Raw genomic sequence first — 25,419 nt, forward strand, 5'->3', positions numbered from 1 at the left:
TATTGGAGTTTCAGCTTCAACATAAGTTTTTCCAATGAATATTCAGGGTTGATTTCCTTCAGAATTGACTGGTTTGATCTCCTTGCAGTCCAAGGAGCTCAAGAGTGTTCTCCAACATCACAATTGGAAGGCATCAGTTCTTAAGCTCTCAGCCTTCTTTTTTTTTTTTAAATAAATTTATTTATTTTAGCTGGGGGCTAATTACTTTACAAAATTGTAGTGGTTTTTGCCATACATTGACATGAATCAGCCGTGGGTTTACATGTGTTCCCCATCCTGAACCCCCCTCCCACCTCCCCCCCATCCCATCCCTCTGGGTCAGCCCATTGCCCCAGCCCTGAGCATTTGTCTCACGCATCAAACCTGGAATGGTGTTCTGTTTCACATATGATAATATACATGTTTCAATGCTATTCTCTCAGAACGTCCCACCCTCACCTTCTCCCTCAGAGTCCATAAGACTGTTCTATGCATCTGTGTCTCTTATTCTGTCTCACATATAGGGTTATCGTTACCATCTTTCAAATTCCATATATATGCATTAGTATCCTGTATTGGTGTTTTTCTTTCTGGCTTACTTCACTCTGTATAATGGGCTCCAGTTTCATCCATCTCAATAGAACTGATTCAAATATATTCTTTTTAATGGCTGAGTAATATTCCATTGTGTATATGTACCACAGCTTCCTTATCCATTCGTCTGCTGATGGACATCTAGGTTGCTTCCATGTCCTGGCTATTGTAAACAGTGCTGCGATGAACATTGGGGTACACACGTCTCTTTCCATTCTGGTTTCCTCGGTGTGTATGCCCAGCAGTGGGATTGTTGGGTCATATGGCAGTTCTATTCCCAGTTTTTTAAGGAATCTTCACACTGTTCTCCATAGTGGCTGTACTAGTTTGCATTCCCACCAACAGTGTAAGAGGGTTCCTTTTTCTCCACACCCTCTCCAGCATTTATTGCTTGTAGACTTTTGGATAGCAGCCATTCTGACTGGTGTGAAATGGTACCTCATTGTGGTTTTGATTTGCATTTCTCTAATAATGAGTGATGTTGAGCATCTTTTCATGTGTTTGTTAGCCATCTGTATGTCTTCTTTGGAGAAGTGTCTCTTTAGTTCTTTGGCCCATTTTTTGATTGGGTCGTTTATTTTTCTGGAATTCAGCTGCAGGAGTTGCTTGTATATTTTTGAGATTAATTGTTTGTCTGTTGCTTCATTTGCTATTATTTTCTCCCATTCTGAAGGCTGTCTTTTCACCTTGCTTATAGTTTCCTTTGTTGCGCAAAAGCTTTTAATGTTAATTAGGTCCCATTTGTTTATTTTTGCTTTTATTTCCAATATTCTGGGAGGTGGGTCATGGAGGATCCTGCTGTGATTTATGTCGGACAGTGTTTTGCCTATGTTTTCCTCTAGGAGTTTTATAGTTTCTGGTCTTACCTTTAGATCTTTAATCCATACTGAGTTTATTTTTGTGTATGGTGTTAGAAAGTGTTCTAGTTTCATTCTTTTACAAGTGGTTGACCAGTTTTCCCAGCACCACTTGTTAAAGAGATTGTCTTTTCTCCATTGTATATTCTTGCCTCCTTTGTCGAAGATAAGGTGTCCATAGGTGCATGGATTTATCTCTGGGCTTTCTATTTTGTTCCATTGATCTATATTTCTATCTTTGTGCCCGTACCATACTGTCTTGATGACTGTGGCTTTGTAGTAGAGCCTGAAGTCAGGCAGGTTGATTCCTCCAGTTCCATTCTTCTTTCTCAAGATTGCTTTGGCTATTCAAGGTTTCTTATATTTCCATACAAATTGTGAAATGATTTGTTCTAGTTCTGTGAAAAATACCATTGGTAGCTTGATAGGGATTGCATTGAATCTATAGATTGCTTTGGGTAGTATACTCATTTTCACTATATTAATTCTTCCAATCCATGAACGCAGTATATTTCTCCATTTGTTTGTGTCCTCTTTGATTTCTTTCATCAGTGTTTTATAGTTTTCTATATATAAGTCTTTTGTTTCTTTAGGTATATATATTCCTAAGTATTTTATTCTTCTTGTTTCAATGGTGAATGGTATTGTTTTCTTAATTTCTCTTTCTGTTTTCTCATTATTGGTGTATAGGAATGCAAGGGATTTCTGTGTGTTAATTTTATATCCTGCAACTTTACTGTATTCATTGATTAGCTCTAGTAATTTTCTGGTAGAATCTTTAGGGTTTTCTATGTAGAGGATCATGTCATCTGCAAACAGTGAGAGTTTTACTTCTTCTTTTCCTATCTGTATTCCTTTTATTTCTTTTTCAGCCCTGATTGCTGTGGCCAAAACTTCCAAAACTATGTTGAATAGTAGTGGTGAAAGTGGGCATCCTTGCCTTGTTCCTGACTTTAGGGGAAATGCTTTCAATTTTTCACCATTGAGGATAATGTTTGCTGTGGGTTTGTCATATATAGCTTTTATTATGTTGAGGTATGTTCCTTCTATTCCTGCTTTCTGGAGGGTTTTTATCATAAATGGATGTTGAATTTTGTCAAAAGCTTTTTCTGCATCTATTGAGATAATCATATGGTTTTTATCTTTCAATTTGTTAATGTTGTGTATTACATTGATTGATTTGCGGATGTTAAAGAAACCTTGCATTCCTGGGATAAAGCCCACTTGGTCATGATGTATGATCTTTTTAATATGATGTTGGATTCTGTTTGCTAGAATTTTATTAAGGATTTTTGCATCTATGTTCATCAGTGATATTGGCCTGTAGTTTTCTTTTTTTGTGGCATCTTTGTCTGTTTTTCGAATTAGGGTGATGGTGGCCTCATAGAATGAGTTTGGAAGTTTACCATCTTCTGCAATTTTCTGGAAGAGTTTGAATAGGATAGGTGTTAGCTCTTCTCTAAATTTTTGGTAGAATTCAGCTGTGAAGCTGTCTGGTCCTTGGCTTTTGTTTGCTGGAAGATTTCTGATTACAGTTTCGATTTCTGTTCTTGTGATGGGTCTGTTAAGGTCTTCTATTTCTCCCTGGTTCAGTTTTGGAAAGTTATACTTTTCTAAGAATTTGTCCATTTCTTCCAAGTTGTCCATTTTATTGGCATATAGCTGTTGGTAGTAGTCTCTTATGATCCTTTGTATTTCTGTGTAGTCTGTTGTGATCTCTCCATTTTCATTTCTAATTTTGTTGATCTGATTCTTCTCCCTTTGTTTCTTGATGAGTCTGGCTAATGGTTTGTCAATTTTGTTTATCTTCTCGAAAAACCAGCTTTTAGTTTTGTTGAGTTTTGCTATGGTCTCTTTTGTTTCTTTTGCATTTACTTCTGCCCTAATTTTTAAGATTTCTTTCCTTCTAAGGCAATGGCACCCCACTCCAGTACTCTTGCCTGGAAAATCCCATGGATGGAGGAGCCTGGTGGGCTGCGGTCCATGGGGTCGCTTAGAGTCGGACATGACTGAGCGATTTCACTTTCCCTTTTCACTTTCATGCATTGGAAAAGGAAATGGCAGCTCACTCCAGTGTTCTTGCCTGGAGAATCCCAGGGACGGCGGAGGCTGGTGGGCTGCTGTCTATGGGGTCGCACAGAGTTGGACACGACTGAAGCGACTTAGCAGCAGCAGCAGCAACTAACCCTGGGGTTCTTCATTTCTTCCTTCTCTAGTTGCTTTAGGTGTAGAGTTAGGTTATTTATTTGATTTGTTTCTTGTTTCTTGAGGTACGCCTGTATTGCTCTGAACCCTCCCCTTAGCATTGCTTTTACAGTGTCCCATAGGTTTTGGGTTGTTGTGTTTTCATTTTCATTTGTTTCTATGCATATTTTGATTTCTTTTTTGATTTCTTCTGTGATTGGTTGGTTATTCAGAAGCGTGTTGTTTAGCCTCCATGTGTTGGAATTTTTAATAGTTTTTTCCCTGTAATTGAGGTCTAATCTTACTGCATTGTGGTCAGAGAAGATGACTGGGATGATTTCAATTTTTTTGAATTTACCAAGGCTAGATTTATGGCCCAGGATGTGATATATCCTGGAGAAAGTTCCGTGTTCACTTGAGAAAAAGGTGAAATTGATTGTTTTGGGGTGGAAAGTCCTGTAAATATCAATTAAACCTAACTTGTCTATTGTATCATTTAAAGTTTGTGTTTCCTTGTTAATTTTCTGTTTAGTTGATCTATCCATATGTGTGAGTGGAGTATTAAAGTCTCCCACTATTATTGTGTTATTGTTAATTTCCCCTTTCATACTTGTTAGTATTTGCCTTACATATTGTGGTGCTCCTATGTTGGAAGCATATATATTTATAATTGTTAAATCTTCTTCTTGGATTGATCCTTTGATCATTATGTGTGTCCTTCTTTGTCTCTTTTCACAGCCTTTATTTTAAAGTCTATTTTATCTGAAACGAGTATTGCGACTCCTGCTTTCTTTTGGTCTCCGTTTGCATGAAATATGTTTTTCCATCCCTTGACTTTCAGTCTGTATGTGTCCCTCGTTTTGAGGTGGGTCTCTTGTAGACAGCATATATAGGGGTCTTGTTTTTGTATCCATTCAGCCAGCCTTTGTCTTTTGGTTGGGGCATTCAGCTCATTTACATTTAAGGTAATTATTGATAAGTATGATCCCGTTGCCATTTACTTTGTTGTTTTGAGTTCGTGTTTAAACATCCTTTCTGTGTTTCCTGTTTAGAGAAGATCCTTTAGCATTTGTTGCAGAGCTGGTTTGGTGGTGCTGAATTCCCTCAGCTTTTGCTTGTCTGTAAAGCTTTTGAATTCTCATTCATATCTGAATGAAATCCTTGTTGGGTACAGTAATCTGGGTTGTAGATTATTCTCTTTCATTACTTTAAGTATGTCCTGCCATTCCCTTCTAGCCTGAAGAGTTTCTATTGAAAGATCAGCTGTTATCCTTATGGGGATCCCCTTGTGTGTTATTTGTTGTTTTTCCCTTGCTGCTTTTAATATTTGTTCTTTGTGTTTGATCTTTGTTAATTTGATTAATATGTGTCTTGGGGTGTTTCACCTAGGGTTTATTCTGTTTGGGACTCTCTGGGTTTCTTGGACTTCTGTGACTATTTCCTTCCCCATTTTAGGGAAATTTTCAACTATTATCTCCTCGAGTATTTTTTCATGGCCTTTCCTTTTATCTTCTTCTTCTGGGACTCCTATGATTCGAATGTTGGGGCGTTTCATATTGTCCCAGAGGTCCCTGAGGTTTTCCTCATTTCTTTTGATTCTTTTTTCTTTTTTCCTCTCTGCTTCGTTTATTTCCACCATTCTATCTTCTACCTCACTTATCCTATCTTCTGCCTCCGTTATTCTACTGTTGGTTCCCTCCAGAGTGTCTTTTATCTCCTTTATTTCATTATTCATTCTATATTGACTCCTTTTTATTTCTTCTAGGTCCTTGATAAACATTTCTTGCATCTTCTCAATCCTTGTCTCCAGGCTATTTATCTGTTACTCCATTTTGTTTTCAAGATTTTGGATCATTTTTATTATCATTATTCTAAATTCTTTTTCAGATAGATTTCCTATCGCCTCCTGTTTTGTTTGGTTTGGTGGGCATTTGTCATTTTCCTTTACTTGCTGAGTATTTCTCTGCCTTTTCATCTTGTTTAGATTGTTGTGTTTGGCGTGGCCTTTCTGTAATCTGGTAGTTTGAAGTTCCTCTTTATTGTGGAGGTTCCTCACTGGGTGGGGGGGGGGGGTTGGACGGGTGGCTTGTCAAGGCTTCCTGGTTGGGGGAGCTTGTGTCAGTGTTCTGGTGGGTGGAGCTGGATTTCTTCTCTCTAGAGTGCAATGGAGTGTCCAGTATTGAGTTTTGAGATGTCTATGGATTTGGTGTGCCTCTGGGCAGCCTGTATATTGATGCTCAGGGCTATGTTCCTGCGTTGCTAGAGAATTTGCGTGGTATGTCTTGCTCTGGAACTTATTGGCTCTTGGGTGGAGCTTGGTTTCAGTGTATATGTGGAGGCTTTTGGATGATCTCTTATTAATTAATGTTTCCTCTGGCTTTCGGTCTTATTCTTGCAGTAGCCTCAAGACTTCTCCATCCATACAGCATCGATAATAAAACTTTTAGGTTAATGGTGAAAAGATTCTCCACAGTGAGGGATACCCAGAGAGGTTCACTGAGTTACGTGGAGAGGTGAGGGGGGGGGGTTGAGGTGACCAGGAGGAGAAGAGGGGGACTCAAACGTGGAGAGAGCAGTCTAGCCAGTAAGCACTTCCCTCTGTGCTCTCCACAGTCTGGAACCCTCAGAGAGGTTCATGGAGATACATAGAGAGAGGGGAGGAAGGTAATAGAGGTGAGCATGAGTAGAAAGGGAGGAATCAAGAGGGGAGAGAGAGATCTGGGCAGTATTCTGTTCCCGAAGTGTTCTCCAGTGCCCAGAACACCCTCAGAGATTCACCAAATTGGGTTGAGAAGAGAAGGAGGAGGGTGGGAGATAGAGGTTCCCTGGGGGAGAAGAAAGAGCATCAATAGGGGGAGAGAGTAATCTAGCCAGTAATCACACTCCTGAGTAAAAATGGGTCCTAAAGATTGGGTTCTTAAATGTACAAAATTGATATCAAATATGTAAAACAAAGATTGAAGATCTAGAGTAGAGGTTAGACTCTTATGCTATGCTAAGTCGCTTCAGTCGTGTCCGACTCTGTGCGACCCCATAGGCGGCAGCTCACCAGGCTCCACTGTCCCTAGAATTCTCCAGGCAAGAATACTGGAGTGGGTTGCCATTTCTTTCTCCAGTGCATGAAAGGGAAAAGTGAAAGTGAAGTCGCTCAGTCATGTCCGACTCTTAGCGACCCCATGGACTGTAGCCTACCAGGCTCCTCCGTCCATGGGATTTTCCAGGCAAGAGTACTGGAGTGGGGTGCCATTGCCTTCTCCGGTTAGACTCTTAGAAAAATAGAATATAAAAAAAAGGAAACAAAATCACAAAAAATATAAGATATACGTATGCAGTTTGCTTTAAAAATAGGGTTTGCTGCCATATGACCCAGCAATCCCACTGCTGGGCATATACACCGAGGAAACAAGAATTGAAAGAGACGCGTGTACCCCAATGTTCATCGCAGCACTGTTTACAATAGGCAGGACATGGAAGCATGTACATCCATACATGACTACTGGAAAAAATCATAGCTTTGACTAGATGGACCTTTGTTGGCAAAGTGATGTCTCTGCTTTTTAATAGACTGTTTAGGTTTGTCATAGCTTTTCTTCTAAGGTGTAAGCGTCTTTTAATTTCATGGTTGCAGTCACCATTATATAGCAGTAGATAATAAACAGGCCTGTGGCAGCTGGCTTCAGGCCTGGGTAAGCCACATGGTTGTGTGAGGAGGACACTGGGAATCAACCTGTCTCCACCCCAGCCCACTCTGTCTCTTCTGGTTTCTTCCTCCCCTGGAATTCTCTGCCCTGGTGGAAGCTCCAGGCTCATAGTCACACACCTTTTCAACTCCTTGGTCCCAACCATCATGGTGCTGGGAAGGTGCTAGGTGGGGTTGTCTGGGCTTGAGCTCTGCCACCCTGGAGCCTGAGGTCAGACCCAGATTAACAGAGGAGGTATTTTACCAGAGGAAGATTGGGCTGTTGTCAGAAGAACGCAGGCAAAAGTAACTGTACCCAACCAGGGGTTCGGTCCCCTGATGTTTGGGCTGAGAGACATGGCCCTGAAGGAAACAAGGCCCTTTGGCTGGAGGTGGCTCAGCAAGGCTCTGGGCTTTCCTGGTGGCTAAGATGGTAAAGAAACTGCCTGCAATTCAGGAAACCCCGGTTCCATCCCTGGAGAAGGGAGTGGCTACCCACTCCAGTATTCTTGCCTGGAGAACTCCACGGAAAAGGATCCTGGAGGGCTACATACAGTCCATGGGGATCGCAAAGAGTTGAACACAATTGAGTGATCTGCACGTGTCTTGGGCTTTGTGGAACTGGGGGGTCCCCCTCCCGTGGGGGCTCTGCAGCCATCCTTGATCGAGTGGTGATCAGTGGCCTTTGTGGTCAGGACTGGAGTGGCGATCTTAAGCCCAATGGGGTCCAAACTCAAGCACCAAATAAGATCCATCCCTGAAGGTTCCTTCCTTCTCATTCTACTCAAAGTTCCTTCCCTAGAAAAGAGAGTCTTTGACTTGCTTCCTCCTCCAGAGCTGTTCTCAAGGTTTTCTGGAGGCAGTGATCACCTGGTAGGGTTTTGGGCTGACCTGCTTGGATGAGATACAGATGCCATGTCCCTTTCCTTTGCCCCTTCTGTGTCATTTGGGGTGGGCAACACTGCTGCAGAAGCAAACTAGCTCCACGTCCCAGCAGCTTACAACAACAAAGCTTGATTTCTCACTCAATCTTGTGTCATCAGTGTGAATTGGCATCAGACTCTGGTCTCATTTTCACTCAGGACCTGGGCGACAGAGCAGCCTGGTTGCTGTTTCCCATGCCAGCCAGGACAGATCTCTGAAGGCTCAGGCCAGGAAGAGACACACATCACTTTTGATGGCAACTAACTGGCCAGAGGTAGTCACATGCTTTTCCCAGTCACAGGGAGGGCAGTAATGTACCTCTCTTCCCATTTCCCAGCATCCTCTGGGCTGTCCATCTCTGGGGTATGTCCAGTAGGTCTCAGCCACCAGATCTCTCGCTTCTATCTGTGACTGACTTCATTAGGACTCACTGAATGCTATTAAAACAAGTATTCTCATCTCTCAGGAGCAATTGGCTCTGTGCTTAGGATGTGGGAACTGGTCCACCATCTTGTAAACCATTGACTTGGGTAATTCACGGGATGCCCGGCAATGACAGGTCTTCCCTGGCCTTGACTCATTCTTCCGTCTCTGCCACATGCTGGCTTACTAACAGTACCCTATGAATACACCCCAAATCCATTCTACTCATACACACAAAGAGAAATATGTGACTATGCTTGTTGGATTTGTTTATGCAAGAGAAGAGACAAAATGCATGCTTTTGTGTCTACCAAGGAATGCATAGCTCTATTTTATGGACAGATTTGACTTGAGGGAACCACTTTGATGGTAGGAGTATGTGGTGAGAGCAGAAACCAGAATGCCTGCTGTGAGGATTGTGGAGAGAAAAGGGATGAGTGAAGCTTATGAGACCTGATTCTGAGATGATATGGTGTGTGTTTTATTTGGAGAGGGAGTTTAGGGAAGTGGATTGAATATAGACTTTTGATTTTAGGCTTCTTAGCTGTGTGACCTGGGGCAAGTTACTTGACCTCTCTGAGCCTCAGTTTCTTGCCTTTCTGCTTAACTGTGAAAACTGAGTAAGAGGGTGAATGCTAATGCCTTGAGGCAGACTGGCCTGCAATACTGCCAGTCTGGTGGCCAGCCTTGGCTAGCAGATATGCGTCATGATACCAAATGGAATGTGGTTGCTCCCAGTGGCTTCCTGTCCATGGGTCCTGCGGGAATTATCCCAATGGTCCTGTTCCTTATGTGGCTCCTTCCCTGTATGTGCTGCACAGTTTTCCCCTCCCTTGTGTTTTTTTCTGCAAATAGCTTCTATCAAGGGGGAAACACAGGGTTCCTTTCCCCTTCTCTGGGCTTGTAGCCATATTGGGAGTTCCGTCTCCCCTGTCCTGGATCCTGCCAGAGTGTGAACTCTTTGGGGTAACTGAGGTCCATTGCATTGGCCTCCTGGCCAGAGCTTTCACAGAGCAGGTGCTGAGTAGGATGCAGGGACCTTCGAGGTGGGGTGGGCTGAATGGACCCTTTGAGGCTTTGAGGCCTCAGAGCTTTGTTCCTGTGTCTCACCAGAAATCATGCAGTGACTTTGTGTGGAAACTCAGGCAGGTCTGTGTGGCCAGGGAGCTTTTCCACCCACTCTGGAGAATGGAGCCACATGGGAGGGAGTTCTTGCGAGGCCACCTGGGCCAGGTCCCCAGTCTGTGGGGTCTGCTCAGCTCCCACCTGGGCTACCAGATACCAATCCCTCTGTGTTGTCTCTCCTGCCCTTGCAGTCTACGAGCCTCATTGAGATTGGGAACCCCTCTCAGAGTCTGGAGAATGTTTGCCGCTGGGCCTACCTCCAGCAGAAGCCAGACACTGGTCACGATGAGTACCATGATCATGCTATATTCCTCACACGGCAAGACTTTGGGCCTTCAGGCATGCAAGGTGAGTCTCGGGCCTGCGGGGGCACAGAAAGGAGGGAGGCTGAACATGAGTGCCTGACCCTGCCAGGGCCCCCAGGCAGCCTTGGCCTGGGATGAGAAGGGTGTCTGGGCAAGGGGGTAAGTGTGAGAAGGGTGTCCGGATTGAGGGTAAGTGCTAGTCTCCTCCTGGCTCTTGAAGACTACCAGGAACTCTGACATGTTCCCCAGGAAACTGTGTCTCTGGGGACAGGGAGCATCAAAGGGAGTGAAATGGGCAGAGTCTGGGGCTGGTAGCCCAGGGGCCAGACACAATCTGAGGCTGGGTGCTTGCTAAGTCACTTCAGTTCTGTCCTACTCTTTTGCAACCCCATGGACTCTAGCCCACCAAGCTCCTCTGTCTATGGGAGTCTCCAGGCAAGAACACTGGAGGAGTTACCGTGCCCTCCTCCAGGGATTCTTCCCCACTCAGGGATTGAAACCGCATCTCTTATGTCTCCTTCATTGGCAAGTGGGTTCTTTACCACTAGCGCCACCTGGGAAGCCCTTGCTTCCTCCAACTTTTATAAAACAAATTTGAATAAATTTTCAATCTTTAAAAGATAAGGGACTTTACTTAAAAATTCAAACTATATAAGACTGACAGATCTAAAAGAAAAAATGACAAGTCTACAATCATAGTTGAAGATCTCACACAGTGAATGTTAAATAAAATAAGTGAAATAAGACAGTCAGAGAAGAATAGATACTCGTGACTCCATTTATTTCAGGTGTGGAAGTGGGCAAAGCTGATCTGTGGTGTTAACAGTCAGGAGAGTGGGCAGGAGGGAGGGAGTTGCTGTTGGAACCGAGAAGAGGCTTCTGCAGTGTGGGGACAGTTTTATTTCTTGATCACTTTGTGCCTCCTGGTTGGTGTTGCTGCCTCTCCACGGTGAGGGGTTGCTCACTCCCCTGCAAGCCCATCTGTGTGGCCAGCTGACAGAGCACTCTGTCGCCCTTTTTCCAGGTGAGAGCTCTAACAGGGCGCAGAACTGTTCCACAGGAGAGAAACCAACACAACTTTCATATTAAGTGACTTCATTCTTCATTTAAAAATGTGAAAGGACAGCCAAGAATTACCAGATATTTTTTTTAAAAAAAGGAAAGGATGAAAAAGATGGACTGAGATGTAAAATAAAACTAAAAAGCTAACTCCAGAGGAAACAGATAATTTAGAGAAGGGAAAAGTACATTTTTATAAAGTCATATCTCCAGAATGTTTGAGGAAATATATCTGTAAACCCAGAACAGGCTAAAAGGAAGAATCAGAGAAAAAAAAGATTTTCATTAAAGATTTGATGGTGTTGACTAAAAAATTAAATGTCCAACTTAAAAGTTGTGTGTGTGTGTGTGTGTGTGTGTGTGTGTTTTAATTCATCAGAAATGTTTAGCACTTCAATCCTGGGAGACAGCATCTCAAGTAACCCTGAGAGAACTGAACTGCTCTGAGGAGGCGAGGGGGGAGCTAGGATATGTAGGAGTTTTGCAACAAAGGGCAGCTAATAGGAACAAAGCTTACTGTTAATTAAAGAAAACTAAAATCTCAAGTTAAGGAATTTAGTGCTTTTCTATGTGTGGGAGGATGCAGGAGTCTGGGCTCACTGAAATCATTCCTTTGATATGCATCTCAGCTATCTGAGGCCAGTATCCAGTGATCTCACATCCTGAGTTTCCTCAGGGCTCACCAGCTCACCAACCATGGTGGCTGCAACTGCTGATGCTGTGACATCCTTTGTTTACTGATATGGCAGCAATATCCCACTTCTCAGTGGGTGAAATAGAAAATTCAAAAGCTGAAATAAAAAGTCAAAGCACCCAAGAAGATCAAAATATAAGAGAAAAATTGATGTAGAGGCTCAATCCAGGAAGAACACTGTATCTATCTAAAAGGATTTCTGTAAAGAAAATAACAACAAAATAAACTAAAAATGGAGGATATGAAGAAAAAATATAGATACATTTTCAAATCTTCAGATCCTAAACGTTCATGTAATGCTAGTGTGGATGAATGAGAAATACACAGACTGAGGCACATATTCATATGCAAGCTTTGCATACAAAGGATAAAGAGAAGACCACAAAGGTTTGCCCTGGCGCTGATTCAAGAACAAGCATCTCAAAATCTTCAGAGCAAAAAAATACTTTCAGACACATATTTTCCTGTTTATTAGAAGGGAAGTAGACAATGGTTAGGTATATACTGCTTTTAGACAATTCTAAAACCAGCACTCCCTGGTCACACTTCTTCCTTTCTGTACTTTTCTGTTAGAGCACATTGCCTAGGACCTCTCCATGGGGTCTCAGACGAGTGATGCTGAGTGGAGGGACAGTCTGGGCTTCTAACTTTTTGGGTCTTGCTGACTTAAAAAAGTACATGACATGAGAGTTGCAAGTTAAGTTTTATTTGGGGCGAAACGAGGACTATATATAGCCTGGGAGACAGCATTTCAGATAGCTCTGAGAAACTGCTCCAAAGAGGTAGGGGGGAAGGTCAGTACACTTGTGATTTTAGTGAAGAGGGAATACATGCAATCAAGTACGTATTTTTTTGCAGAAGGTTTCTGCTGGTCTCTTGAGAATTCCTGTTAGTCATGAGGAGCAGACATCACCATGAAGGAATTTAGTGCTTTTCTAGTTACAGGGAGATTCAAGAAATAAGCTCATAAAATTGGCCCCTGAAAATAAGTATCTGAAGACCTGTTCTGCCAGTTTTTCCCAGAGCACAGAGTGCCTCATTCCTGATCTCCAGCTGAACTCCTTTCAGGAGGTGTTGAAATTCAGTAGCTGCAGCAGCACCTGATTTAATCCTTGTAGAAGTAGATGGCAAGTGCCCATGGCCAGTGCTGATTTGTAGTTGACAGCCTCTAGGATGCCCAGGTCCTTAAACAGAGGCCCTGTCTGGCACACACAGCTCTGCATACACTTCTGTATCTCACCCAGGGGCAAGTGGTGAGGCTCCATTGTCTGGATTCCCTCCGTCTTGGATGGGATCATCATGCCCTCCCATCCCTCTCCCTCTCCCTGTGGGCAGGAACGTGGTCCTTCCCTGGGGGCATCTTAAGACTCCCTGTGATCAGGCTCAGCCCAGCCAGGGGGGATCATCCTTCTATAGACCAGTCACATCACAGGGTGGCCTTCCCACCTTCCTGGTCAGGCGGTTCAGGCTCCTGCCTCAGCCCTGCCCTCACTCTCTGTCAGACTCCATTCCCAACTTCTTCCTTGGACCACATGCTGTATGTAACTGGGCAGGCAAAACCCACTGTGTCTCCTCCCTGTGACCTATTAATTCAGTGGCTCTTCAGAAGCCCTTGGTGGGTTGAGCGGTGGCTGGAGGGTCATGGTTTCTCATGTCAGGGGTTAACCTGCTGCAGCTGTCCTTCCCCCTGCTGCTCCCCATTCTCCACTTCTGGGGGTGCCTTGCCCAGGACAGACCCTGGACCCCTCAGCAGGAATGTGGTTCAGAATCTCCCAAGTCAGAGCGCAGGGTTCCCAGGCCAAGGGCTCCAAAAGCCTCATCATCTGTGACTGGTCTGCCTCCCCATCTATGTAGTCAGTCTCCTCCGCACAGCTCAGCAGGGCAGTGTAGCACTGCTCTTGGCTGTCCTTGCCTGACTCTGCCCCTGGACAGCTTGGGACCCCCTCACTGCAGCCATCTGTGCACTGTGGAGAATGGTCCAGCCGAGGTCTCAGAGGCCCCAGAGAGGCCCCGAGGGAGCGGGCTCAGCGTATGGTGCCGGGCACCAGGGCCAGAGTGCCTACAGCCCAGGAAGCAGCCTGCTGCCTCGGGGACCGAAAGGCCACTCAGCCAAGTGAGGAAGGAAAGCGGGAGGTGGCCTGCAAGAGAACAGTGGACAGGAGGCTACCAACGTGGCAGAAAGTCTTAGCAGATAAGATCTGGACTCGGGAAACTGAGCTGGCTGCAGGGTGGCTGCTGATGGGCAAGGCTGAGGCCCGCTCCCCTGGGGGAGGGGAGAGGGTGGTCTCGAGCTGTGCCAGCCTCGAGGGCAGTTGGCTGTGCTCGTTTGCTCTGGTTATGCCAGGGGATGTTGGGCTCTGGGCCCCTCAGTGTGGGGAGGGCTCTGAGCCCCCTTGTCTCCTCCCAGGCTACGCTCCTGTCACGGGGATGTGCCACCCTGTCCGCAGCTGCACCCTGAACCACGAGGACGGCTTCTCCTCTGCGTTTGTGGTGGCCCACGAGACTGGCCATGTGTAAGTGGACTCAGCAAGCCCTGCTGTCAGAGGCAGGTTGGGGCTTAAGGGGCCCCGCTTCCCCTCTGTGCCCTGAGAGGGACACACCCTGGGTGGCAAGCCCCTGGGATGTGATGTCCTGACCCCGTGTTGCATTGGGCAGGCGGCAGGCCCACTTTCCACCAAGGGCCAGGCAGCGGCCGGAGCCTCCCCACCCTTTATGCCATCGAAGCACTTGGGCAGGAATGTCTTCCCACCCAGTTCTGTAGATGAAGGTGCAAAGGAGCCTCCCCCAGGAACAGAGAGCTGGAGCTCGGGTGTGCATGCTGCTGGGTGTGTAGGGAGGGCAGTGGGTGCCTCCACCTCCACTGCTTTCTCATGCCACAGTGCTCTGCCTGGGGGACAGGACATCACAGGGGGCTGCCACTGGATGCCCAGCATCTAAAATCTAGCTGGTAGAAAATGGGTACCACCTGGCTCAGGGCCGACCAGGCCAGCTAAGGGCGAGGGGAGTCAGCTCAGGGAGGTCGGGGTCCCCTCCCAGCATCTGGAGGGGGTGGGGCTGCCAGGTGAGGGTCCAGTGAGGCTGTCTTGGCTCCTCTCACAGGCTGGGCATGGAGCACGACGGGCAGGGCAACCGCTGCGGTGACGAGGTGCGGCTGGGCAGCATCATGGCGCCCCTGGTGCAGGCAGCCTTCCATCGCTTCCACTGGTCCCGCTGCAGCCAGCAGGAGCTGAGCCGCTACCTGCAGTGAGTACCACCCTGTCTCCTGAAGAGGAACCTGAAGTGCTGGACTCAGCTCTAGGAGGGCGCCTCTAGCCCGACATGCAAAGGAGGGAGGAGGGGGACAGCAGTACTGATTGGGGGGATCCCATTGTTGGGGGCTGAGTTTTGGATGGAAAATGGTTACAACCACTGCACCTTTAATGAATGCCCAGGGCCCAGACAAGCCAGATCCTGCCTAACCATGCCAAGGGAAAGAGGTGCAACAGGAAACTGCAGCCACACAGCCTTAGGGCTGGGGTGTGCGAGCAGGCCCACCCCGAGGCTCCATGAGGGGCCTCAACTGCCGCCTGGCCTGGACAGCCCAGTCCTGCTGAAGGCAGCTTGTGGTGCCCCCGTGTCCCTTCTCAGCTCCTACGACTGCCTGCGGGATGATCCCTTCACGCACGACTGGCCGGCACTGCCCCAGCTCCCGGGGCTGCACTACTCCATGAATGAGCAGTGTCGCTTCGACTTTGGTCTCGGTTACATGATGTGCACCGCGGTGAGTGTCGGGGCCCACGACACCTCCAAGGGCTGAGCGGGAGCTTAGCCCAGACCTGCCTGGTTTCCTGGGAGGTGGCTGGTGTCAGGGTGACTCCCCGGCACAGGGTGGAACAGCCCTCCAAACATCAGGCTCTCCCTGCACACCTACTGCTTTATATACAGTTGGTGCCCCATGCTCTCCTGGCTGGTGCAGACATGGCTTCGGGAGGGAGGCAGGCAGTGGAGTGTTCAGCCGGGGAATAGCCGGTGCTCATGGGATGCCTGCTTGGGCCAGAGGAATGCCAACCAGCCTTCATGCCAGACACACTGGTGCCCAGCCAGCTCCATGAGAGGTCCAGGCTCCATGAGAGGTATAGCCACCAAGGTCTGGAGGCTCGGGAGGCCCAGCAGCCCCCAGGGACGTGAGGCACTGTCCCTGCATCATATACATTCATGAAGTACGCCCTAAGTCCTCACAGCACTAGAATCACACAGAGCTCAGGGAAACCCTCAGGGCAACCCTCAGGCCTGTCCTGGGCAGCCAAGTCATTCCTGGCTCTGCAGCTATGCGAGAGGACCCGGAGTGACAGGCTGGCAACCCTGGAGGGTCCCCGAAGCGGGAGGCGGCCTGGCTAGCTGCTGCTGCTCTCTTCCAGTTCCGGACCTTCGACCCGTGCAAACAGCTGTGGTGCAGCCACCCTGACAACCCCTATTTCTGCAAGACGAAGAAGGGGCCTCCCCTGGATGGGACCATGTGTGCACCTGGCAAGGTGAGTCAGGGCACAGGGCAGACACTGATGTGCACAGCTCTCCAGGGCCGATCCTGCAGGGCCCCTGGAGTGAGGCCAGGGGTCATCTCAGGAGACCCCTGCCTCCTTTCTAGTAACCCCACTCTCCACTCTCCAGAGCTCCTGCCCTCTGAACCTCTCATACACTCTTCCTTCTGTTGGAGGAAACCTGCTGTCTCAGAGTTCCTCAATGTACTTCAAGCCTCATTGTGGGAAGCCTCTCCTCTAAGGACCAGTTTTGGGGTTCCAGAAGCCTTCCATATCCCCCTGCACACTGTGGGTGCCTGTATCACCTCACCTTGACACCAACATCGGGCAACATTCTGGTGGCCCTGGGATCCTCAGGCTCAGCATCAGGCTTGGCCTTTTTATCCCCTAGCACATTGCTGTTTGGTCCCTGGTGGGCACACTTTTCCCTAGAGGTAGCTGGATGGCCACCTACCAGTGCCTGCCTGCTACCCCTGGCCCACTTCCCACTTTCTGTGGAAGCAGCAAGACAAAGGGCTTCTCCTTCAAGCCAGCTGGGCCTGATTCTCATTGTTGTTCAGTTGCTAAGTCATCTACTCTTTGTGACCCCATGGACTGCAACACACCAGGCTTACCTGTCCTTCGCCATCTCCCTGAGTTTGCTTGTGTCCATCAAGTCAGTGATGTCATCCAACCATCTCATCCTCTGTCATCCCCTTTTTCTCCTGCCTTCAATTTTTCCCGGCATCAGAGTGTTTTCCAGTGAGTTGGCTCTTTGCATCAGGTGGTCAAAGTATTGGAGCTTCAGTTTCAACACCAGTCCTTCCAATGAATATTCAGGGTTGATTTCCTTTAGGATGGACTGGTTTCATCTCCTTGCTGCCCAAGGGACTCTCAAGAATCTTCTCCAATGCCACAATTTGAAAGCATCAGTTCTTTAGCGCTCAGCTTTCTTTATGGTCCAGCTGTCACATCCACACATATCTACTGGAAAAACCGTAGCTTTGACTAGACGGACCTTTGTCAGCAAAGTGATGTCTCTGCTTTGTCTCAGATGTCTCTGACAAACTGTCTATATTGGTCATAGCTTTTCTTCCAAGGAGCAAGCGTCTTTTAATTTTATGGCTGCACTCACCATCTACAGTGGTTTTGGAGCCCAAGAAAATAAAATTGTCACGGTTTCCACTTTTTCCCCTTCTGTTAGACATGAAGTGATGGGACCAGATGCTATGATCTTAGTTTTTCACACTCCTACTCCTTATGCAGATGAGCCCATGAGAGTTCAGCCCGGGGAAGACAGCAGATACAGCAGGATCCTGTGAGGTCCAGGAGAGGATGCCAATGTCCCCCAGTGTCAGGCCTAGAAAGACCCCCAAACCACCTGGGCCTGAGGTTTCTGCACCGCAGGTTTTAAATTCTGCTTTATTTTAGTCCCTGGCAGAGCTTGTTAGAGATATGGATTTCCAGGTCCATCCTGAAGATTTTGATTTGGGATAAGGTTTGAGAATTATTTTGTTTGGTTCTTTATTTGTAAAATTATGTTAAAATTCACATAATATAAAACTCATCACTTAAATCCCTCTCAGTGGCTTTTAGTACATTCACAGTGTTGTGCAACCGTCACCACTCTGGTTTCCAGAACTTCTCATCACCCCAGAAAGAGACCTCACGAACCAGTGACTCCCCATCAGTGTCCTCTCTCCAGCTCCTGGAAACTACTAAGCTGCTTTCTCTGTCTATGGATTTGCCTGTTTTGGAGTTTCCTATAAGTGGAATGACATAATATGTGCCTTTTGTGTATGGTTTTTTTCACTTAGAATAATAACTTCAAGGATCATCTGTGCTGTCACAGATATCAGGGCTTCATTTCTTTTTTATGGCCAAATAGCATTCCACTATATGGATATATCACATTTGTTCACCATTTGGTGGGCATGTGGGCTTTTTCTACCTTTTGGTATCTGAATAGTCCTGCTAATGAACATTCATGTGTATGTTTTTGTTAGAACACTTGGGAATTGGTGTTTTTAAGAGGCATCCAGGTGATTTAGCTGTGCCCGTAGACTAGTCATTGCAAATGGAATGTTGTTAGTAATACTCCAGGGACCTAATAATGCCAGACCTGACCTCATAGCCTTCTTCTCCACAGGACCTCAGTGGAGGAGACAGGGGCTCCAAAACTTGCCGTAACCCCAGTGGGGAGCTCAGTAAATGCTGAACTGGAGAGTGAGACTAGCTTAGCATGGACCCCTACCCCAATCTGCCCCTCCAAGTCCAACCCTGGACTGGAGAGGAGTGGGAGCAGACACTGCGTGGTGTGCTCGTCTGGGGAGGGCGGGGTGTGGTAGGCCTTTCCCCACAGGAATGTTGGCCACTGCAAAATGTGGGCCAGAGAGTGCTTGATCACCGGCCTACTGGCCCACTTCCCCTTGGCGGAGATGGTGAGGAAGGGGGGGCAGGTGTGGCCACAGCACCCGTTCTCACAGAAAGTGCTGACCCAGTGATGACTCTTCACTCTTTTTGCTGGTAGGACCCTTAGCTTATTTAGCCCAGTTGTGCGGATTTAGGGGGAGCTCGGGCTTAGCTCAGTCTGCCCTGGTTCATAAGGAGCACAGGGAGAAAGCTGACCTGGGTCAGGGATTCCTGGTGTGTTTGCAGTGGGGGTGCAGGGGCAAAGTGGAGGAGGGCTCTATCAGAATCCTCTGCCCTTGTGAGTCTATATGTCTTAGTGTCCACTTATGGCAGTGTAATCTTATATCTGGAAAACAGTCAACCTTTCTCTCTCCCTTTCCTCTAAGAACAGCCACCAGGCCCAGGAGAGAAGGTAGTGAGAAGGGAGCAGGGTAAAGTCTAGGCAGGCTGGAGAAATAGCAGGTCATCTGGGGAAGCAGGGCTGTGCCAAGCTCAGCTGTCCCTTTATGCCCCTTGCTGCCCCCACTCTAAGATGCCGGGCAGGAGGTCACACAGCACTCAGGCTCTTCCTGGTCTCCTCATTGTCCGCAGTGGGTCAGCCCAAGCACGTCTTCCTCTCCCGCACGTGCCATTTCCCAGAGACAGAACAACGCATCTTTGTTCTATCCACAGAGATGACCTGGAAAGAGGGTTAAACCTACAGCTGAGCCACCTCCATCCTTTGCCCCCGGTTTCACGGCTTGTTCCTTGTCTGCCTGGGTTGCACTCTGTGGAGCAGAGTGGGAAGGTTGCGGAGCCCATGCGTTGGTGAGGTCAAGTGGAGAGGATGGGCAGTGAGCAGTGAGGGCCTGTGGGCACATAGCTTTCTTACAGAATCAGGAGTTGTGAGCAGGCGTGTTTGGCTGAGAGGGGAGAGGTGAGCTTGCTGTTCTTGGCAGAGATGTGTGCAGTGGACCTGAGGATTAGGCTGGATAGTCACCTCAGCTTCATATTCATCCATCCATCCATCCATCCATATGTCAGGCTTGCTCTTCCATCAGGTGTCACTGTCTGTGATGGTTGGCCATGAACGTGACAAGGCAGCAATGACATGATGGTGAGCAAAGGGGTGGGGAGGGGCCTGGAAGGAGCGCAGAGAGGCTTTCTGGTCAGTGGAGTTCAGCCAAACCCCAAAGAGTGGAGAGAAGTGTGACCAGCGCTCCAAGTGGGGGGCTCTCCTTGGGTGAGAGCATGTGGAAGATGACTGGGGAGGGTGGTTGAGAGGAGCATGGTATTTTAAAAAATGTAATGTACTAATAGAACAGTTGAAGTGTGGTAAGGCTGACAAACCAAGAGAGTTGTCATTGAAAAGATAGTTCCTCAAAAATCCCAAGGAAGTTTGGGGGGAGGAGTGGTCAATCTCAAGGGAAGCTCCAGGATCAGTTGGAGAACAGGGTGGGGGTGGGGGCAGGAACTGCCATTTCTACAGAAAGAAATGCCAAAGCAAGGTAAGCAGGATTAGGATTGGCTGGTGGGAATCATTTCAGTGAGCTTTGGGGCATCGGGCCTGCCCCTACTTGTCTAGTACCTGACTGGGCTTGGAGTGATTAGGATGGTGGGCGGTGGCCTGGAAATTAGGAGCCCTGATGAAGGAGGAGGCTGGGTTGGGGGGGGGGGCGATATGTGTGCTCTGGATTGTTAGTTTCACTTGAAAATTACCCTTGTGGATGAATTGTTTACTATCTCTGGGAGCTGGTTAACCCTAGGAGGGTGAGTCTCTCCAGGGTCAGCAAGACCCATATGTCAAAGCATCAGAATCCAGAAAACAAAAGACATAGTTGACACACATGGCTCCCCAGTGGTGGGAGAGAGGCAGGGACTGTTTGAACTGATGATGACTCTTCCTTAGCCCAAGTCATGTCCTGCGCTGTCCAGGGTGCTGGAAACTTGGCTCAGATCTGCTCTCGACAGGAGCTCCCTGTGGCCACACAGGGATGCCCTGCATCCCCTGGAGACAAGGTCAGGCCAGGCAGAGAGGGTCCCCCCTCCAGGTGCCTCTGTCCTGCAGGCTGGGTTAGTGGGCTCACCTTGCCCTCCTTGCCTGAGCCAGGGTACAGTCCCAACTGGGTCAAGATGGCTCCTGAATCAGAGTGTCCTGGCAGAAAAGAGTCCTCCATGTCTCACATTCACCTGCAGTGTCTTGAGGACAACACTCACCCTAAGTTTTCATGAATTCAGAAGGACTGTTTCAGAAACATGTGCCACGGTGCTTATCCAAGTGCCCTGTGATGCCCTGTGATGCCCCATGTTTTGCTGCACAGTCGACCACTGGCAGGCAGGCATAACGATAGGGATAGCCCAGGGTCTGGGCATGGGAGTTTAAGCCCTCCCTTCCTCCCCATTGTGTGACCTTGAGCCATCCTGTCCCCCCTCGGGTGAGTCACCTAAGTGTCCAACTCAATTATCTTCACATCCCAGGCTCCTGGCACATGGCACCAGCTCAGAACATGCTGGTGGGTGGAGAACGGAAACCCATGACACAGTGGTTCAGAAATGCTAAATGTGCACTTCCTGAAAAGAACAGTCTGCCTTTCAGGCTTTCAGACCAACCTGGCTGTGTTCCTGGCCCTGCTAAAGGGCACCAGCGCTCTCCATGGTACTTATCCTGAGAGGCAGGTCAGGTTTGTTCATGGGTATGTGTGGCTCCAAATTCACTCATGACATGTGACTTTGTGCTTCTAAATGTTTAAGCTCCTCTACTGGATGAAATATTCATAAGCATTTAAACATATGTTTGGAAAACATTTTAATAATATTAAACATGTTTCTTTCATAATAGCACTGAGGCATCAGAGTTTAAAACTGTTCATTTGGTTTGCTTGTACTCTTTTAAGTGCTCGCAGTCATCCAGGAAGAAATAAACCAAAATATTAGAGGGACAGCTTCTAGGTTGTGGAATTCAAGATGATTTTTCTGTCTTTCTGCCTTGTTTTCATATTTTTTATAATGCATATGTGTTGCCTCTCTGCATTTGGACCCAAGTCTGTGGAAGAGGTGATTCATCACACCATGGGCGTGTGGCATGTCCTGAGTTGTCCCATGCCCAGCTCCCCATTTATAAACTGAAGACCAGTTAGTCCAATGGGGACAGGGGACCACTGTGTGGCCTCCTCCATTCCCCCGGTCCTTGGTTCCTGTGGCCACTAGTGATTTAGAGGCTGGCCCCATCACAACTGCAGAGGTGTCAGGACCCTTCCCACCCTCACTGTCTTAGTCAAGTGGGGCAAAAATACCTGAGACTAGGGTGACTTAAACAGCAGGCATTTATTTCATACATTCTGGAGGCTGGAAATCTGAGAGCAGGGTGTCATCATGGTCTTATGTTTTCACTGACTATAATCAATTAGGATCACTTCAGCTTTTACTCCTTCTTCCCCTTTGATACACCTCTCGTGTTGGCTGACATTAAAGCAGCCACAGGTGTTTTGTGGCTTTGGCTAAGGAGAAATTGGATTTGGGGTGTATTTGTTGGCTTATTTATATGATTTGGGGATTTCCCAGGTGGTACTAGGGGTAAAGAACCTGCCTGCCAATGCAGGAGGCATAAAAGATGTAGGTTCGATTCCTGGGTTGGAAAGATCCCCTGGAGGAGGGCATGGCAACCCACTCCAGTATTCTTGCCTTGAGAATCCCATGGACAGAGGAGCCTGGGGACTACAGTCCATGGGATCACAAAGAGTCGGACATGCCTGAAGCAACTGAGCATGTGTGCATATGGCTTTTAATGCCTTATATGTACAGCTGGGTTGTTGATTCTCTCCAGGCATAATTTTAGCTTCTAGAAACACTCTTACTGCCTCTGTACCGACTAACCCAAGGTCACTGAAAAATATGTGCTGTGTTCAGCACAGCCTTCTCAAGTGATTGGAGACAAGGGGCCTCAGCTGTACTAGAGGTTGTGATTACTTCTGTGTTTGCAATAGTTTGTTTCCTTTTGGGGTTTGTCTTGTCGTTGGGACTACGAACATAGATCCAACTTGGATAGTTCTTTGAAAATGCTAAGTTTAACAAGATGATTTGCTTCTTGAAAAACTGCCCAGACCTCCAAACATACATATTACAAAGCATAACAGGCATTAAAAATAATTTTCAAACACCAGGAGAGAAACTTGAATGCAGACAGGATGCAAAAAGTTTGCTCAAAATGTTGATAAAGCTATTACCAGTTAAACTGCTATTTTGAAAATTTTGGCTTACAATTAAGTAAGGGAGAGATGAAAGACTTCTGATTTCAGTCAGTTCAGTCTCTCAGTCATGTCTGACTCTTTGCAACCCCATAGACTGCAGCACGCCAGGCCTCCCTGTCCATCACCAGCTCCTGGAGCTTCCTGGATGAGCTTGCTCATCCATCGAGTCAGTGATGCCATCCATCCAACCAACTCATCCTCTGTCGTCCCCTTCTCCTCCCGCCTTCTATCTTTCCCAGCATCAGGGTCTTTTCCAACGAGTCAGTTCTTCACATCAGGCGGACAAAGTATCGGAGCTTCAGCTTCAGCATCAGTCCTTCCAATGAATATTCAGGACTGATTTCCTTTAGGATTGACTGGTTTGATCTCCTTGCAGTCCAAGGGACTCTCAAGAGTCTTCTCCAACACCACAGTTCAAAAGCATCATTTCTTTGGCACTCAGCTTTCTTTATGGTCCAACTCTGACATCCATACTGACTACTGGAAAAACCATAGCTCTGACTAGTCGGACCTTTGTGGGTAAAGTAATGTCTCTGCTTTTTAATATGCTAGGTTTGTCATAGCTTTTTTTCCAAGGAGCACGCATCTTTTAATTTCATGGCTGCAGTCACCATCTGCAGTGATTTTGGAGCCCAAGAAAATAAAGTCTGCCACTGTTTCCACTATTTCCCCATCTATTTGCCATGAAGTGATGGGACTGGATGCCATGATCTTCGTTTTTTGAATGTTGAGTTTTAAGCCAACTTTTTCACTCTCCTCTTTCACTTTCATCAAGAGGCTCTTTAGTTCTTCTTCACTTTCTGCCATAAGGGTAGTGTCATCTGCATATCTGAGGTTATTGATATTTCTCCCAGGAATCTTGATTCCAGTTTGTGCTTCATCCAGCCCAGCATTTTGCAAGATGTACTCTGCATTTGAATTAAATAAGCAGAGTGACAATATACAGCCTTGACATACTCCTTTCCCAATTTGGAACCAGTCCGTTGTTCCATGTCTGATTCTAACTGTTGATTCTTGACTTGCATGCAGATTTCTCAGGAGGCAGGTACGGTGATCTGGTATTCTTATCTCTTTAAGAATTTTCCACAGTTTGTTGTGATCCACACAGTCAAAGACTTTAGCATAGTCAGTAAAGAAGAAGTACATGTTTTTCTGGAATTCTCTTGCTTTTTTTATGATCTAATGGATGTTGGCAATTTGACCTCTGGTTTTTCTGCCTTTTCTAAATCCAGCTTGAACATCTGGAAGTTCTCGGTTCACGTACTGTTGAAGCCTAGCTTGGAGCATTTTGAGATGAGTGCAATTGTGCAGTAGTTCAATATGTATTAATATACCTTCTTTTATCATTTTTAATTTATGTATTAAATAAAACTCAGGTAAAAATCCATGGAAAATAAATAAGGTTTAAAATGAGTGAAGAAATCAGTAGAAATAAATCTGACTTCAAAAATTTAATTATAACCAAAAAGTTTCAGATCAGACTGAAGCAGTCATTCATTAGGAGGAAGAGATAAATATCCAAGAGAAGTAAGTAACAGAGAGGCTCTTGAAATGTTTGACAATGCAATTAATGAAGAGGAATGAATCTGATGAACACACTGGAAAAGCATTTAGACTTCTTTCTGATTTTGACATGAAATGTTGACATCAAAGACAATGTAAAGCTCAGAATATTGCCTCTACAGTAAAAATGTTGACAGCAACAGTTACTGAGTTGCTAATCCAAAAAGCATTTTAAATCAATCTCTGACCAAGAAAATGTCAAACACCATGAAATCCACATCCAGAAGCACACCAGATAGCAGTTTCCTCAAATTTGGTCATCTAAATATTCGTATAGCATCACCAATAACTTCTCTAAATTACTGAAAATTTTAAAATATTTCTCTCAACATGCTAGAGTGAGTGTTGGCAAGCTACAGCACACACACTAATTCTACCTGCCTCCTGTTTTATTTTCCCATAACAGTTTTGTAAAGATGTGACTCACATTTAAATTCCCTCATTTGAAGTGTCCAATTCAGTGGTTTTCACTGTATTCCTGGAGTTGTACAACCATCACAACATGAGTCACCCCCTCCCCCTCAATCCTAGGCAATCATTGCTTTGTGTCTCTTTAGAGTTACCTCTTCCTAATATTTCATATAAACAACATTGTACAATATGTGGCCTTTTTTGACTGGTTTCATTCAATTAGCATAATGTTTTCAAGGTTCATCCATGTTATACCATTTGTCAGTACTTTATTCCTTTTTATTGCTCGATTATAATCTGCTGTATAGATATACTGTTTTTTTTATCTATCAATTTACTAGCTGATGGACATTTGCACTGTTAGCTACTTTTCAGCTGTAAGAAATGCTGCTGCAAACATTTGTGTGCAAGTTATTCCATGGATGCATCATTTTTCTTGAATACGTGTCTAGGAGTAGAACTGTTGGTTCTTGTGGTAACTCTATGTT

At 46.4% G+C, this 25,419-nt stretch overlaps 1 protein-coding gene across 2 annotated transcripts in view; it reads left to right on the plus strand.

Moving 5' to 3' along the window:
- The window catches only part of ADAMTS2 (ADAM metallopeptidase with thrombospondin type 1 motif 2), a 258,412-nt gene that overhangs the window by 195,899 nt on the left and 37,094 nt on the right, over nucleotides 1-25,419 (plus strand). For both annotated transcript variants that reach the window (XR_014055962.1, XM_081497756.1), the window contains exons 6-10: nucleotides 9,957-10,113; nucleotides 14,231-14,336; nucleotides 14,923-15,066; nucleotides 15,451-15,583; nucleotides 16,221-16,334. Coding sequence is in view for 1 of the 2 variants with exons in the window: in XM_081497756.1 (XP_081353882.1) it covers nucleotides 9,957-10,113; nucleotides 14,231-14,336; nucleotides 14,923-15,066; nucleotides 15,451-15,583; nucleotides 16,221-16,334 (654 nt within the window). In the remaining variant the exon portion in view is untranslated. The remainder of the gene's footprint in view (nucleotides 1-9,956; nucleotides 10,114-14,230; nucleotides 14,337-14,922; nucleotides 15,067-15,450; nucleotides 15,584-16,220; nucleotides 16,335-25,419) is intronic.

The sequence above is a fragment of the Giraffa tippelskirchi genome, chromosome 6 (assembly GCF_054371585.1).
Source record: "Giraffa tippelskirchi isolate mGirTip1 chromosome 6, T2T-mGirTip1v1.2.pri, whole genome shotgun sequence".
In the NCBI taxonomy this organism is placed as follows: Eukaryota; Metazoa; Chordata; class Mammalia; order Artiodactyla; family Giraffidae; genus Giraffa; species Giraffa tippelskirchi.